At 50.9% G+C, this 17,511-nt stretch overlaps 1 protein-coding gene across 2 annotated transcripts in view; it reads left to right on the top strand.

Moving 5' to 3' along the window:
* Window positions 1–17,511, top strand: part of TPRG1 (tumor protein p63 regulated 1) — a 58,004-nt gene that overhangs the window by 8,687 nt on the left and 31,806 nt on the right. For both annotated transcript variants that reach the window (XM_067561022.1, XM_067561023.1), the window contains exons 2-4: window positions 1,239–1,433; window positions 3,867–3,958; window positions 13,037–13,213. In XM_067561022.1, the coding sequence (XP_067417123.1) occupies window positions 1,248–1,433; window positions 3,867–3,958; window positions 13,037–13,213 (455 nt within the window). In that variant the 5' untranslated portion in view covers window positions 1,239–1,247. The remainder of the gene's footprint in view (window positions 1–1,238; window positions 1,434–3,866; window positions 3,959–13,036; window positions 13,214–17,511) is intronic.

Here is a 17,511-nt window from a genome sequence, read left to right as displayed (position 1 = left end):
ATGAGGAATGCTGCAGTCACTCCCTGGGACTAGAGAAGTTGGGACGAGTTGGCCCTGGGGTCTCCCCTGGAACAGGGAAGGCTGGCAAGCAGCCTGGAGTGCTATCGAAAGGCAGGAACCGGGCCTGGGGTTAGGCTAGATGACCCTGGCGGTCCCTTAAGACCCTACGATTCTGTGACCTCCGAGGAGAGAGCCCTGGGAGGTTATTGGGCGGGATGTGATGTCAAGGCCAAGGAGGGCGGAAGTAGGTTTATGTTTGTATCTGATGGTTTGGGAGCTTGTTACTGGATTCCAGGGGAAGGCCCTGCGAATCCTGGCCCCAGAAAGAAGGGTTAACTTAGGCTGGTTTTGGAGGAGAAGACCTGAGAAAGGCAGAGAAGGAAGAAACCCAGGGAAAGAACAGTGAGGAGCTGGGTGGAGCAGGCCTTGGCTACTGGTTATAGGATCCCTGGGTTGGAGCCTAGCTGAGTGATTAGGCCCAGGTTCTCCTACTAGCCAGCGGCAAAGTAGCGCGAGTCCAGAGAAGGGGACAAGACTGACAGAGACCCGAGAAAAGGGGGTGAGGACAACAGGGCCTGGAGTGGAGGCTGAAGACGTTGTGCTAAGGACTTTTGGACTTCGTGATCCCCGAAGGGGTGGGAACAAATTGTCCCCTGGCCAGAGGGTCAAGTTACAGGAAGAGAGACCACTCCAGAACCAGAACCACCATGGGCAGGGGGTGCTAGAGCGGTGAGAGCTGTCACGCCTGGCTTGGCCAGGACGAGGCGCTGCAGCTGCGGGTCCGCTCTTTCACCCAGAGGTTTGGATGATGGTCTTGGCATGTCTTGAGCGGAAGTATTGTCCGTCGTGGTTAAATTACAGGACTGAGATTAAGGAGCTTCTGTTCCCGGCTTTTCCACGAAACTCCTGGTGCCCTTGATCAGGCCACGCCACCGTTCTGTGCTTGAAAGGGGGACAGCACTTACCCTCCCTATGAGGGTTATGAGAGCTAGCTCGTATTGACAGAGCACTTGGAGATCTGAGGCTGGAAGTTGCTACAGCCAAGGCGATAGCGTCCTGTCCTGTCATGTCCATGCCATTTACTAATGCAGCTGAAGGATATTTTGAAGGCCACGGATATAGACAATCCTGGTGGTTTAAGCATTCATTTGGATTTGATGCTTGGAGTGCCTTTGTCTAGCTCTAATATAAAGGATTAGTTCAAACATTTAGGTTGTTTGTTTGCTTGATTTTTTTAGGCTGTTGAAATGTCTAACGGTGAAAACAACCAAGGGTTCTGGATGGGGGAGCAAATGAGAGAGACAGGCGACAGGAAACCCCCAGAGCCCAACCTGACTGCAGGCCTGGTGTCTCCACCTGTGACTTCCGAATCTACGCGCTTCCCGAACGCTTATGCCATGCAGTACGCCATGAGGAAATTCTTTGTTACAAGGGTAAGAAAACCCCACCCCTCTTTGCTTCCCTTAGTTAACGGACTGCCCACGGAATGGCTTGGCACGTGGATAGTCAGGCCCCGTACTGCCAAGAGGATTCTGAGTGATCTACACTTATGTGGCTAGGATTCGAGTCAGACCCTCTATGATTTATGTTCACTGGGGAAAAAAAACAAACCAACCTGCATGTGAGTCTAGTCTGCTCCAGGCATGCACGATTTCCAGCTGGAGCTCCTCCATAAACTGCGCTCACGATCTGCCCTGCATGTGGGGATGGTGTAGCTCAAACCTGGACTTGCTTGATTTTTGGAGGGTGTGGCACGGACTGCAATTTGATGTCCCCGATGCTGTGAGAAGCAATAGCTCACGAGACTGCTCTGTCTAATCAAAGGCCTTGTCTGATGTGGGAATTTGCCTCAGTTTCCATCAGTCAGTGGCCAGAACTCCTCACCGACAAGCCGACCATCGGTGCTGGCGTAGCTAATCCCATCTGAACCCTGGGCAACCTGCCTCGGTAACCATCATGGCTTTGCTTTTTCTGCATTGGTGCAGCTTCTCCTTTTGCCAGCAGGAATGGGAGCAAATTCCCAAAGGAGAGAAGGCCTCCATCTAATGCATTGTATTTGTGGACTGCCCATCACCCTTGAGTCTAGGCACCAACTAAGACTCAGTGGAAGTGTCTGCAAAGTATCATGCACTGATAGCCCCTGATAAGCCCTTTCCTTAGTGTTAGTAGAGACAAAGTCTGAATGCACATGTCTCCATGGAAGATATTCGCCATCTCCGTCCCACTCGCTTAGAACTGGGGCCTAATAGCACATGAGCTAAGTGGCTCCTGGAAGTTGAGACCTCTAAGCTCACGCTGGCCTCCTTAGGAGCGGAAGATTCTCAGCAATTTGCAGAACCAAGCCCTTAATTCTTACACTTATTTAATACAGAGTCTTCCTGGCTGGAAGAGCAGCACTCAGGGCTAATCACGTGCAGTGTGCTGTGAGTATGATCGTTGTTTCTGGCTCAGAGACCGCTGATGCACAGCCGTGCCTTACAAAAGGAACAATACTTCAGCTCCACTGGAAATATATTTATAAGCCCCCCTCAGATTGCTTTCCAGGAGCTATCAAGCCGGAAGGGCAAAGGGGGGAGGGGAAAGGAAGGGGAGAAACTATCTCTAAATTTAAACTCAGGAATGTAAATTATATGCAGACAAAAGGAGCTAAAACCATTTGATCATTTACTATTTAATGAATGGTTCCCTGTTGCCTTTTTAGAGCTAGCATTCTATTGTAGGCAGCAGGACTCTAATAAGCAGCCCCCAGGCACCCCACTGTGTTCTGAGACGCACTTGCCTGCAAGACGCTGGCTTGGCTCATATTGACACTAGGTTTCCTGCGTGCTATCAAAAAAAAACCCCAAAACCCCCCAGCCGTGTAGAGGTCTGAATCAGTCGTGGCGCTGCCTGTGTGAGCTTCAGCCTTTCCAAAGCCAGGTGACCACTTCCGTGAAATCAGAGCAGTGAGAAGGGCAAGATAGGAAAGGTGAAGGCATGTCAGGCTCTCCTGGTTCTGCGTTTTCTTACAAGCTCCGATTTGCTGGCACTCAGGGACCTCTCCAGTGGGCCAGGGTTGGTTTATGGGCTCATACTGAAATCATGTGAAAGTGGCAGTTACACGTTGCTTTTAGAGGAAAAGGTGGAACTCGTGAGTGTCAGTTTGAGGGTTCCCACGCCCAACAAAGAAATACCACGTATTTCCCAGCTTCCTCCATTTCTGCTGTGCCCTTATCACAGATATTAAAGAAAGACCCAGGTAATATGGGGCAGACATTGGTCTTGTTTACACCCGTGTAAATCTGAAGTAACACCACCGAAGTCAATGGAATCACAGACGCACACAGGAACGAACTTATTGACTGAAATGTGTGGAACTTCCATAAACCAACAGAAGGCTTTTGCACTAATGAGACCTCCCCAACGCCAGTTCCATCATGTGTCCCCTCCACGGGAATCCAGCTGGGTACTCTGGTAGTTCTGAAAGCTCTGTGTTTATTTGAACTGTATTCTGTTTGTTCAGAGCAGGGATAATTGTCACCACATGATGGCCCCTGTAACAGCTGGACAATAAGGATGTTACAATTAGCTTGTGTACATAAGGTCATGGAAACATCCCCACCCACCAGAAGGCAGCTACAGATGTCACTGAGTCATTTCCAAATAAAAAGTGCTTGGAAACCATGCTAAGCATAGATTCCCTAGTTCTGAGGCATGGGATGTGACACTTACAGGTATGAACTGGGTTTCCTTTGGAGGAGCCACCTGTATGCATTGGGCATTGCTCCGACCCCTTGGCTTAGATAAGAGGAGCATGTGTGTTTGAGCGACGATTTCTTTCTGCCATGTTTATCTTACTCTTCTTTGCTGATGTTCTCCCCGTCTAGCCAGGAGCATTTGACCAAGCCATAGAGGATCTAAAAATCCATGCGGTCAAGAATTCAGAGGAAACCGCTCAGAGCTTCTGGCTTTTGACCGAGTAAGTAGTCGTGATGATTCATGGGGTACTGGCTGGGGTGATGGCTTTGTTATGGACTATCAGAAATAAACCAACAATGGTGGGGAGTGGGGGTCATGGAGTGACGCTGGGTTAAGCTCTCTGGGCCCTGCTTTTAGAGTGACTGCACAGATACATCAGCCTGACTTCCTGTTGAAAGGGAAGTCAAGAGGAGAGGAATTTGAGGCACAGAACAAGTAGACCTATGCCTACAGAGTAGAGGTATAACGAGCTGCGTAGAGTCTCTTAATATTGATGACCCATTTGTTAGTGTTTTATAAATCACGTCGCGGGAAGTGCTGAATAAGTGTCATTTATTATATTAGCAACCGTGTGGGTTAGAGAATAGAGCACTGGACTGGGACTCAGAAAACCTGCATGCAGTTCCTGGCTGTGCCACTGGCCTGCTGGGTGACCTAGGGCAAGTCCCTGCCCCCCTCTGTGCCTCAGTTTCCCCATCTGTGAAATGGGGATATTAATGCTGGCCTCCTTTGGTAAAGTGCTTTGAGGTCTACTGATGAAAAGTGCTAGATAAGAGGTAGGTGGTGGTCTTCTCATCAATCATCATCATCTACCCAAAGAGGAAGAGAGACCATGTCAATGTAAGGGTTAATTCTGGAGTCATCTGAGCCTCTCTGGTGATTGTGTAAGAGCTGGTTTGGGGAGTGGGAGACTGGATGGTCTCTGTTAGCCGTTTCTTTTCAGGAAAAGGGAAGGGTTAATGCCAGAGCTCTTCTTTTTGCTGAAACTTGGTAGTTGCCTCCTCTGCTGTGTTTATTTCTAGTTAAGAGGATTGCAGCAGTTGGCAAATGACAGCTCCTCAATCTCGCTGATGACACATCGTTCCTGCCCGGGAGTGTCTATCTTCTGCGGGGAAGAATCTTTGCAGGGGGCTCCCTGGGTTTAGCTGAGACTAGAACAGCATTTAATGTCACTCCTGACATGGCTGAGGTCTCTCAAAGCCTTTTCGAGAGCTCAGAGAAAAAGGCTGGTAGGCCGGGGTTACCTAGGTGGGTCTGATAGCCATGTCAGGCACAGCTATGGTGCTAGCACAATATCAGGCATCACCGCCTTCCCTGCTGGGGGACAAACTATTTCCCAGGACTCTGGGGGAGACGGTTACCTCCTGGTGCTTTCTCAAAGTCCAGTAGGGCTTCCACCCAGGAAAGGGGCAGGAAATACGTCATGCCAGACCATGGCTCCAGCTCCAATGAACTCCAGGGAGTCGCTTCCATTGACACCGTCTGGCGACCAGCGCGGCATCTCCTTGAGGGATGCCGGAGTGGCTCACTCGAGAGCTGAGCATAGTACAGTTCATTCACTGTCCCCCCACGTCCTTGAAACGCCCCGTCAGTGGGGGAAAGGAGGTGGAATGAGGGCTCTTGTAAAACATCTGCTGTCCCGTCTGGAAACAAGGCTGAGACCAGCAGCTCCCATCAGAGCCAGCCAAGGAGCAGTGAGTTTCACCCGCCGCTCGCCCGGGCTGCCTTTGAACCAGCAGCCTGGAATGGTGCCTTTAGGACAGCTCTGAGCCACATGGACAGGAGAGTGGGGAAGAAGGGGGGAAGGTGCTGTCCCTTGTGCTGTCCTGCTCTGCAGCTCGATGGTGCCAGTCTCCAGGTTTTCAGCACCTCGCACTTGCCTGAAATGCATGGAGAACGGTGGCCACCCGTCTCCTTCCCCCCTTTAATTCCCTGGTGAACGCGATGATCATCTATTATTTGTAGTACGGTAAAACCCAGAGGCCCCAAACCAAGATCAGAGCCCCACTGTGCTGGCTGCTCCACAGATGCATGGTACGTGTGGGCTTCTCCTCCCAGTCTCAGTAAACATGACAGAGAATGGCTGAAAGGGAGCAGTATTTATCCCCGTTTTACAGGCTGGAAACTGAGACAGAGGGCAGGTTACACGGGAATTCGGGATCAGAACCAGGAACTGCGCTCCGAGTCCCTCCAATACGAGACCCTCTTCCCGTTTTGCTCCCCTTCCTCCCTCCCCACCTTCTGTGTATTTAAAAAAAAAAAAAAAAAAAAAGTTATGGGACAAAACGAAGCAACCTAAGGATCCGCATCGCGATAGCGGAAATGGACCGGTAGGCAGCAGCCCTGGGACCATGAAACCTCTTGTGCATTGGTAACAATAGTGAAACGACCTTTTAATGTGGGGTAAATACTGCCCTGGCGGTATACGTACATGGCAAATGCAGTGGATTGCATGGCCTAATGATAGGGAACTATGGTTAAGCGCTTGCTTGCTTACACTAATGGTACCACGCTGTGGGCACGTGACCTGCTTGGCGAGCAGCTTGTCAGCTCTGCCTGTGCTCAGCTGTTGGAATTAGCGCAGCGCCGGCTTAGCGAGCTTTGGCTCCTTCAGGAGCTCGTGGATATTGGTTAGTTTTTTTTTTTTCAAATCTCCAGCGTTCCGAGGGAGGGCTGCATAGCCCAGCTGTGATGCGAGTTGCTCTTTGTCTGCAACCGGGCTCTGGCCGGGAGGATGTCAGACTTACCCTTTCTGATGAGGCCTCTGGGAGGGGCTGCTGCTGTGCTCCCAATACTGTGTCTGGGCTGCAGATGTCTCAGTGAGCTTCTTTTAAACGGCTTCAGCGGTGCTGGGACTGGCAGGTGTCTGAGATTTAGAGGCACCTCACCTGCACCTCACAGAGAGGCTGAAATTTCCGCACGTGCTGGGGTTGAAAGCTGCCCACTGCAAATGGATTCCCAGCGTCCATCCAAATGAACGGCACCTGGGTGCCACTAGGACACTTTACCCAGGCGTGTGGCGGATTCTCCTTCATTGACCATTTTGAAATGAAGATTGGGTGTTTTTTCTAAAAGATCTGCTCTGGGGATATTTTTGGGGACTTTCTCTGTGCTGTGCTATGCAGAGGGTCAGACCAGATGATCACAGTGCTCCCTTCTGGGCCTTAGACTCCATGAATCTTTTAGGTGACTGGAAATTCCAGCCCTGGATTTATATTCAATCACCTGAATTTCTAGAGGGCAGTTTATCCCGACGGGTCAAAGGCACTTTACAAGCCCAGGACCTGATCTTGCACCAGGGTTGGAGCTTTAGCTCATTCAAAACCATGCAACGTTCTTTGTAGATTTTGTTTCCAGCTGCCCACAACAACACTGTTGGATAAAAATTTCAAAAGCGCCTCAGTCCCATTTTCAAAAATCAGCTGGGCACTTTGGAACAAAAGACCCGCTGCCCTTCCATGAGATTTAGGCTCCTAAGTGCCTGTCACTTTTGAAAATGGGACTCAGGTTCCTAAGTCACTTGGGCACTTTTGAAAAATTTTACCCTACGTTTCAGGAAAAAAAACAAATGCCGAGAACTGGGAACCTTTTTTCTGTTTGAATCTGTTTAAGCCCTAAATTTGGCCCGTGAAGGATTTGTCCAATGATACCTGGAACTTTGCTACTCCACTAACAACTGTGTGGGTGAAATGAGACAATGCCAACACTCTCAAATGAACGCACACAGAAAAACGATAAAGGACAAAAACACCGCCTCACGGATGGGTGAGCTCTGTTCGCGAAGGATCACTCCGCATCTGACCTCGGTCCTCATCCTCACAGGAAACTTGCAGGACACCTTCAAAAGACTGGCCTGGGAGCTTAAATTCATCACGTTGCTAGACACTAAAAACATGGATTTAATAAAGACACTGGATTTATGGCTGATTATAACGATCTATAACCCACTAACCCCCCTTTTTTGTCCTGTGACTGCAGAGGTGTTAACGGGCCACTTCACCTTGAATGGTCCCTTGAAATATGTGTTAATTACTTATACTAAACAATCTCTTCCACCCTGCATTTAGCCCTGACACACTGACACTGGGTACCTTTCCCAGACAAAGAAGAGCTCTGTGTAAGCTTGAAAGTGCGTCTCTCTCACCCACAGAAGCTGGTCCCGTGTAAGATGTTCCCTCCGCCGCCTTGTCTCTCTAATAACCTGGAACTTTGTCAAGCCTGATGGGGCGCTGCGGTTTGGAACCCTTTGCGAGCCAGCTCAGCTTTTGGAGTTTGGGTCCACACTACAATTCTGTGGTCTTCAGTGTATTTTAGGGGCTACCCAGTATCAGCTGTGGGCTCTTTATTTCTGAAATGGGACTGGATCTATTCAGTCCCCTGCTCTCCTCCCACATGATGGGAGCGTGTCGTTCCTCTCCCTCCTGCCTGCTGATGCCAGGATTGCAAAATCACCCCCTCCTGTCTCCGAGACTGAGCAATGCTCCTCTTAGATCAATTTGCTCTGCGGATGGAGGCTCAGAGGCTGAACTGATGCACTGTCTTTTTCTGGTGCATTGTTCTGCGCGCTCTTTAATTTAGCTCCAAATGTTTCTTATGCCCGAACCATGGTGGTGATAACTAATGGCTTTCTTCTCTTAACCCTGCGCCCCCTGATTCGGCTGCGCTCTCCCATCCAGACGCTTTCGCTTTCCTTCCTCCATCTGTGACATCACCACCGTTTCAACCCGACCGTGGTCTGCATTAACCTCCGTTCACCCCAAACCACTCCTCGTCTCCTCTTTCTTCTGCTCCCTACCATGGCTAAGAGAGAGTGGGGGAGAGCCAGTCTGCTGGTGCTTAGTTCAGAAGTGCCAAGACTGAGTTCTGTCTTTTGAGCTTGTTCAGGTGTGCGCGGTCCTGCTTTGAGCAGGGGGTAGGACTAGGTGACCTCCTGGGGTCCCTTCCCACCCTAAACTGGGATGAGTCTATGAATCGGGATCTCTCAGATACTCCACCCCGGGGGAAAGTTAGAGGAACTGCCCCTTAGCCTTGGTGCTTTTGCCCACCTGGCCCGCTCTCAAATCCGGACTGCCATTAATTAGAGAAGCAAAGTGGCCCTCCCTGGCGCAAATCCGTGGCTGTCGGCAGATCGTCTGGCCGTTAACTAAACAACACAATGGTGGCCTCGCGGATGGACCTCACAATGTTTGTCCCCCTCACGCTTGGGCTGCAGAGAAATCGCTGTGTTAGCAGTAGTAACGTTCAGGTTTTGGTTTCCTCCGTAGGCTGCAGGGCGATATGAGCACGCCCATGAGCAGGCAGGCCTGACGTTCCAGCCAGTGGAAGCCAGCAGTGACATTCGCACACACGCGTGTGGCCAGGCTGTTGTGTCAGTTAGGAGCTGGCAGACAGAGGGGTGAGGGGGAGACGCTCGCCATGGGAGGACCCACAGGATGATTGTGTTTCCGGTCTCCTCCTCCTGTCGCTGGAGTGGGCAGGCGGTTTGAAGGCTCTGCCAGGGACCCAGTCCCCTGTGTGCATCGTGCCTGACTAGACAGTTGTGCTGCTCCTCCCTTGTCCTCCCCCAGCCTCCTGTACTTACCGGTCCCGTGCCCGCCACAGCAAGCGCTGTCGGTCGTGAGGCGTCGCCGATGGGGCCTTTCAGCCCGGATGAAACGCTCCTCGGCGTCTGCAAGCAGTTCCCTGCGATCCGGAGCCCAGGAGCTAAGCTGCACCGAGTCCCTGGAATCCCAGCTTGCCCCCGATGAGCTCGCTACCCCTCCCCACTTTACTCCTGCACTGACTGCGTTTTACTCAAGCTGCAAAGTGTCCCCAGAATAGCTCTCGGGATGCGTGTTGCCTGCTCTGGACCTGTCCCTTCCTGTAGCACCCAGCAGCTGTGTCGCTGCTGGATCTGACCCCATTGCAGCGCAGGAAAGGGATGCGTTTAATTGTGATCAGAGCCACACACCCGCTATAAATTCATTCTGGCCACAGAAGGTGATCCCTGGATGCTCTCAGGGCCATGCATGCACTGCCGCATGGCTGGTGCTGGGATAGCACGTATACATTGCTCCCCCGCAGCCCCTGCGCTATCCTGGTCTGTTTGGTGTAGGGGATGTGTTGCGCTCCAGCAAACCCTACCGGCCCCTCCTCACCCCCTGCAGGGCCCAGCACTGGCTGGCAGAGGTGCTGGCCCGAGGTTGCTAAGCGCACTCCAAGAGAAGACCTCATTATACCAGTCAATATCCCCTTCCTCTTCCCCTAACTACCGTGGCAATCACAAACGCTTCCAGCCCCGTTCATGTACCCAGACCCTGCAGCAGAGATGGTCTCAGGGACCCGGGCTGGTGCAAACCGACCTCTGCCCCTGTGCGCGTGTCCCTGCGATGGAGACATCACTGAAGGCAGTGGCTACCTTTGCTTCGTCTGTGGGAACTGGACTGGGCCTTTCCATGCCTCTTGAGTGGGCATTTGGTTACGTGGGCTGTATGTCTGTAATAGAACCATGGCCGTTCACAAATACAACTCCTCAGAGTCTGCATCTGGGTATCAGCACCGTCCTTGCCCCTGGGCATCAGGGTCTCTTTGTGTGCATCTGGGGGGAGGGCATGTGAATCCCCAGTTTTTCCCAGCTTCTAATCCCTCCTGGTGGGTGACTGACCTCTCTTCGGGGTTCTGGGCACCAAAGCTATCCTCATCCCCCCATACGTGAGTCCCCCCATCTCTGCCCTCTCCTCTATGGCCATTCCCTGCTCTCCTAGCCCAGGGACCAACGCACTGGCCTGCTGGTGCCCTGGTGTCAGGAAGCTCAGCCTGAGACGTGTGCTGAATACATGCGGATGATACTGTCTGGTGGCAGGGCCCTGAGAGCATCCAGGGATCACCTGCTGTGGCCAGAATGAATTCATAGCGGGGGTGTGGCTCGGATAACAATTAAATGCGTCGCTTTCTTGTGAGCTCCCTGTGATGGAAAAATGCACACAGAGCTAATGGCTACCTGGCGTCCCTGGGCAGATGAGCATGTAGAGAGATTATATACGGTAGGGATGTAGATGTTCATAGCGTCTCAGGCCAGGGTGGACCATTGTGCTCATCTAGTCTGACCTCCTGCATAGCAGAGGCCAGAGAACTTCACCCTTGATTTCTTCATTGAACCCAACAACTTGTCGTGCAGCTGGAGTGTGTATTTCAGACAGCTGCCTAATTTTCATTTAACGATTCCAACTGATGGGGAATTCATCACATCCCTAGGTAAGCTGTGCCCACAGTTAATTACCCACAGTGTTAAAAATCTAGCTATATATCTGCATCTCATTTCCATCTATCTGCATTACATTTCCCAGCTTGAATTTGTCTACCTTCAGCTTCTAGCCACTGCAGTTATGCTTTTGTCTGCTAGGTCATAGCGCCTTTCAACACCCGATGCTGTCTCCCACTTGGGGTGTTTATAGATTGGGATCAAGTCACCTCATAACCTTCTCTTCGGTAGGCAAAAGAGATCGAGCCCCTTAAATGCTTGACTGTAAGGCCTCCAGTCAAATGATTTGTTATATTGGATCAGTTGTCCATCAAATACAGTATCTGCCTACCAGCGGTGGCCTCTGTCCAGTGCTTAAATGCACGTCTTTAAAAGTGGTCCTGACGAGGGCTGGTTATTTAGTTGATATACCGAGAGCATCTCTGAATTTATTCTGTCACTGAAGCCAGAGGAATCAGGATTCCCTGCCTGCTCCAGCGCTCCTGAGAGCTGAGGGAACAGATACTCCTGTGTGTATTGTAAGAATGGTTGGGTTTTTTTAATGTGTGTGCACATTTCATCGCCCTTAGGCTCCCCGATACCACGGTGATAAACTGATATTGAGCAGAATAGGTCATATCAGAAACAACCAGAGTCCTCTAGCACTTTAAAGACTAACACATTTAATTTCTGCAGGCATAAGCTTTCATGGAAATTAAATGTGTTTGTCTTTAAAGTGCTACCGGACTCTCATTGTTTTTGCTGTATGCAGACTAACACGGCTACCCCTCTGAAACGGTCATATTAGAGTCTGTCTTAGCACCTCGGTGTGTGTATTGGACATCCGGAGAGTCGTCGCTGTTACTCAGGATCAAAGCTCATCGGGAAGCTGGCTCAGTAACTGCAACTAGATAAGTGCAGTCCGCTTCCTGCAGCAAACTTCTCTCTTCCAAGTTTTCTGTTGCTTGTGTGTTACCATTCAGTGGCAACACAGTGTAGTTTGGCTCAGCCTCCTTAAATTCTCCTCTGCTAATTTAGACCCATCTCTGGCTATTATAATCCTGGGGGAACCCACAGCCTTGAGTGGATGCACTTCAGTGACATCCCTTAATGGGATTTTTTAAAGCTCATCTTTATTCTAGACTAGAAAGAGAATCTGCTACAAAACATTAGATCCACAGTTGACAGACGTGTTTGAGTGGTGAGGCCTTTTCCACACCAGTCTGCAAATTGGCTGACATCAGAAATTGCAGCGCATTCCCTGCCATTCTGGGCTTAAAACAATTCACAGTCCTTCAGGGTTTTGAACTCTGAATGGAATATTCCATTGACACAGAGCATTCACCGGCGTCATGTATTATATGTCCCCCCTTCTACTGGGAATGCTGTCTCTTTAGCCAACGTATTCATCTTCCTATATGAAGACTTGTTTTCTTCTAGACAAAGTACTGTTTTGAGCATGATTCCAATCAGTCGTTCCTTTTTGTCACACAAAGCTAATGTTTTATTGAGTACTTCTGGATTCTCGAGATACACATCCTTAAAGATGGTTTGCTAATTACACTCGTGGTTTTTCCCTGGTCCAGATGCAGCAAGGTCTTAAGAAGCATTGAAATGCTGTGTATATATAGTTGCTTTTCTGAGAGGCTTTAAAGGAGCAAAAGAAAATCTCTGCACAGCCATCTAGTGGACACACAATAAATTCCCTCGGTAAAAGTTACTGAACAATACGCTCAGAGATGGAACCGTCGCAAACATGCCACAGGCTGATCCTTGGGTTTCCAAGCCAAAGAGCAGACTGTTCCTCTTTTCATTTTAATTATTATTTCAAATAAGAAAAGAAACAGCTTCCCAGGTTCCCACATGGGAAAGTCCAACAGGGATTAAAGCAACACCATAGAAATGGCTCCAAAAACCTATGGACCCATCCATCCTTAGGCGCTGGGGTAGAGATGTCTGGGCCATTTCACAATGCAGTGCTGGTTATTTATGCAAACTGCGGCTGGAGTCCTGCTCTGATCTTCATTAATTCTCCCCTCTCACAGTAGCATGGATGGTCACTGTCTGCTTTGTCCCCAGGATAGATCACTGGAACAATGAAAGGGAGCGGGTCATGGTGATCACAGACACCACCCTCCTGGTCTGCAAATATGACTTCATAAGGCTCAGCTGCCTCGAGGTACAGCGGATCCCCCTGAGCAACATTGACCGTCTCTGCGTTGGCCAGTTCACCTTCCCTGACAGATCTCTAGACAAGTGAGTACCAACGGCGCTGGCGGCAGGGGAGGGGAGGGCACTGAGGCTGCTTGGCTGAGCTGAGAGCTGTTGTCTCCCTGTCATTTCCTGCGTCCCCCTGATGTTCTGGGATCTCTCCAGGGCAGTGAGCTAGGGATAGCCCTACCTGCACAGCGCAGGTGGCGGCGGGGAGGGGACATAGGCCCCTATGTGGAGTGAGCAAACGTTACAGCGGTAGGAGTCGAGGGAACCTTTCGGGTGAGTGGTGGCGAGGGAGAGAGGCAATCCGATCCCGTGCAGCATCATCCTAGCGGCTTGGAGGGGGAGAGTTCCAGCTCCCCTGTTGCTCCCCCCTCCACACCCCAAAGGCAGGGCCTGGGGAGAGGCTGGGAGAGAGAGAGAATGAAGCAGAGGTGCTGGAGGTTAGTCACATCATTTATGCATGACTGGAAGGGGGTCTGATACTGCAGTGATAGGGGCAGGATAAGATCCAACACAGACTAGAATAGCCAGACATGGAGGCAAGGAAGGGCTTCCCCAAGACTTTAGTTTATACTGTTAGCCCAGGAAGGTCCCACAGCCTCACTTCCAGGGGGTGGCATGCCTGGGTCCGAGAGATACGCTGGGGGGCCTGGCACTATCCTCCCCTAGTCCAGAACCGGTGGAGCCACTGAGATGGACCGTAGCGCAGAGGCAACGTGTCTGGGTCCAGTGTTATGAAGGTCAAACCCCTTGTAGAGATAGGCCTGAGCCGTGAAGTTTGGATCCAAATCTGAGCTCGACCAGAGGATCGCTGGAATTCCCCGTCGTTCCACTTCCGAGCAGGTCTCCCGCTCTTACTGCCAAGCGGTCAACCCCAGGCGGGCTGGCTGCGCTGAAACTCAGGGAGCCGGTCGGATGGTGCCAACAGCAAGGGAGTCACACGATGCTCTGAGCTTTGCTCCCTGAGCTCAGGGGGGATAGGTCAGCGTCCTCCCGGAAATGATGCTGCCATAATCTTATGTTAAACGAGCATTTGGCTCCCAGTAAGACGAGTATAGCTAACAATGGGAGAGTTCCCTGCAGCCTTCCATTGGAGCATCACTTCCCAGCACCTTCCCTGAGCTACGTGGGGGCTAAGGCCTGGGTCTTCCACTGTAATTATATTCTGTTGCTAGAGATCTCATGCTCTGCTTCAAGAAATGATCATAACACAGGCCCTGGAGAAGGTAATTACCCTGCGTCTTATGAATGGCTGCATGTGAATGAGTGGCTGCTCAAACTGCTGTCAGCAGCAAGTTTCAACACATCATGCATGCCGGGCATTTCACAGCCTGCCTTTTATTTGTTCTAGTGGCTCGGTGCCCTGTGCGTTATTTTTCTTCGCTGGCTGTGTTTGGTGTTTGTTTTTGCAAAGGCCAGAGTTCATGTCTTTGCCGCAGAGTTTGGGTCGCGGGTGGCAGCTTTGATTCACTCTGTTGCCGGCGCTGTGGGATTGATGAAAGGGAGGCAGGTCCAGCAGTGTTCCGGTGTGAGAACATCTGCGATCAGGCGATGATTTCCTGTTCTGAATCTAGAAAAAGGTGCCCTCGCTGCTCTGTAAATCAGTCTGGTGCTGTCGATTGCAATGCAGCCACGCTGATTTACTCTGAGAGCTTTTCTTCCAGCATTACTGCTTTCCTGGTGTCTCCAGCCTGTTGAATAACCGGTGCCCAGTCATTGCACATCCTAGCCCTGACCAGAAACGCTCTCTGATCGCTGGACCACTCAGCTTGTCAGCGCTTCTCTGAAGCAAATCTCCATCTATGGGCAGTGTCCACAGGTAGCAATCACTGCATATGTCCCTGCACTGCAGCCGAGCTGTGGCTAACCATAGCATGGGTGCCTTATGCCAGGCTGCCCTGAGTCCACCCTCCAGGGATTCCCTACCGCGCCACAGACCAGCTCTGCTCCTCTCTTTTGCAAGGGCTGTTGCTTATCTCCAGCCAGCTGAGAGCTCCGGCTGCACTTCTTGTGCCCTGGTAGGGTCGTTAGAAGGGCCGGCACTAAGAGGAAAAGGAGCACGGCTCCCGATTCACTGCAGAGAGAGGGAGTCTGTGTCCGGCCCCACGTTATCCAGCCAGGCTGAGTTGGTGCCTGGCTGTGTGCTCAAGAAGGAATGAAACCACTTCCCTTACCGCTCCAAGCATGATTCTGGCTCAGCCCTGGTGGGAAGGGCTTGTGTCGCTGGAGTACAGGACTCTGGGTTCGGTCCCTGCTGTTGCAGGGGAGTGCTGCATGGCCATGACTTGCTGCCTAGGGGGACAGTGATGTGCAATGGGTCTGGGTTTTTTGCAGTATGGTTTGCCTGTGCTGGCTGCTCCTTCAGCCAGAGAGGCCAGTCAGATCTGCCTGTCCTCCAGAGTGATCATGTTCCTTGCTGCACTTCCCCTCGAATGCCAATGAGACATGGGATTATTCTTCATTTCCTGGCCATGCCGTGGCAAAGCTACACGTGTCATAATGGCCCCCTCCGTTGTCTATGCTCTGGTCTTCCATGTCCATACGGCTATGCCCAGGCCATGGTCACCCTCTGAGGATAAGACCTGCTGTTTACTGGCTGCTAATGGCAGTCTCTCCCAACTCCAGGGGCAGAGGCCTGTGCTTATGGTGCTAAAGTTCACAGGCTGGATCCTCTCTGACGACTCGTGTCTGCGGCCATGTTGCTGCGCACTGCTGCAGCCCAGAGGTGGCTGCATTTTGGTGTTGTGTGAAGTGCTTTATAGGCGTCTGTCTATGTGTGTTAGTAAAGCTTAGAAAGCACTTTGGGATCTAGTTGGACGAAAGGTCCTACGATAAATACGAGCGAATGTTGTTATGAGAAATAACATAACTGAGGCGCAATTAAAATAACCGCTCAGCCTTCTAATTCGCTCCCTCGGGGCAGGGGAGGAAATGAATTTGGCAGACTTCCTGTCGCTCTATTTCTTTTGAACTACATTTAAGGCAGACAATGGGCCAGAGTCGGCGCTGACTTCAGTGGAACCTGGCTGGTGTACACCAGCTGAGAATATGGCCAAAGGAGGCTGCTTAGTGTCTGGAGGAAGCAGAGTTAGCTGAGACCTGACCGCACTGGCTTTAAAGATTCCTCCAGTCCTAGGTGGGATCAGAAGGCCTGAGACCTAAACAGCGTGTGCTCCACCCTTGCTCTGATCTGGCAGTCCTTTCAGACTGTGAGGTGTGACAGCAGCACCTTTACTCGGGTTGAAAACGACTGTTGTCTCAGGTGGATTGCATGGGGCTCGTGTCTGTCTGTTCTAATCCCCACTGGAACGGTGCTGGCCTGAAATGCTCTGCAAAACCTTTTTCCTTGCTGCTTCTGCAGCAGCATGTCCTGTCTAGACACCCTAATACTGAGAAGCAGGGAGTGTACACTCAGTGTGGCTAACCCTGGGTAACTCCCAGGAAAACAACGGATCGGTTCCATCCCTTCCCTTATCCCCTGCCGAACTGGCTTTGCCAATGTGTTCGCTGCTCTGTCGCTAAGATTAGCTGCTCTAATTGAAGAAGATGGTCAGGTGCAAAGAAGGGAAAGAATAAAGGAGTCAAATATTCTCTCTATCCCCTTCTTTAAGGCGTCATCACGCCAGTTTTCTTAGCTGTAATTTATACCCCAGGATTGTCTGTGGAATTCAGCAGGGCATGTGAGGATTGGGATATTCTGTATGCTGCTGCACCGCTTCTGGGACTTACGTGGGGTTGATACAGCTCTGTAAAGTTGTGGTGGGCAAGAGAAACCGGCTCTTTGGCTTTTGATTCCACATCAACAGGACTTCAAGTAATATTTGTAATGCTTTTTTTCCATTGAAGTGTTATGACATGCACCAGTCAGTGCCACTGGGTGGCAGAGGGGAGCAGATATGCTTTGGATTAGTGAAAACGTTGCGTTTGCGCCAGGGTTCCAGGTTGGACTGGTGAGATCACACTTGTGCTGGGGGGTGTGCGTGGGTTCTAGCCCTCTGTCTTTCTGTTGTTTCAAGTTTGGCTGGACCAGAGGGCATCGTTGCTGCAATTTGCGGGTGAAAGAAAACCATCCAGAATAGGAGGATTTGAAAGAAGACAGCACAGACACTTGTCAGAATCCCCAGTTTATTGTCTTTTCCTTGCCTAAAGAGGGCTGTAAATCTGGAGCTGAGCAGGAACTATTGGATTCTGCAGCTGGACATTTCAGAGGCCTTGACTACATGGGAAAGTTGCACCGGTTTAACTGAAATCCAATGTAAACCCTTGCAAACCCCCTGCATGGACACTCATATTCACTGTAGCTTAATCCTGTTCCCGATCAATTTAAGATACGCTCA

The sequence above is a fragment of the Emydura macquarii genome, unplaced genomic scaffold (genome assembly GCF_026122565.2).
Source record: "Emydura macquarii macquarii isolate MOO-44397 ecotype Brisbane River unplaced genomic scaffold, CSIRO-AGI_Emac_v2 contig_2365, whole genome shotgun sequence".
Classification (NCBI taxonomy): domain Eukaryota; kingdom Metazoa; phylum Chordata; order Testudines; family Chelidae; genus Emydura; species Emydura macquarii.
Note: the sequence above shows the minus strand (reverse complement) of the source record. Positions and strands in the feature narration are given on the sequence as shown.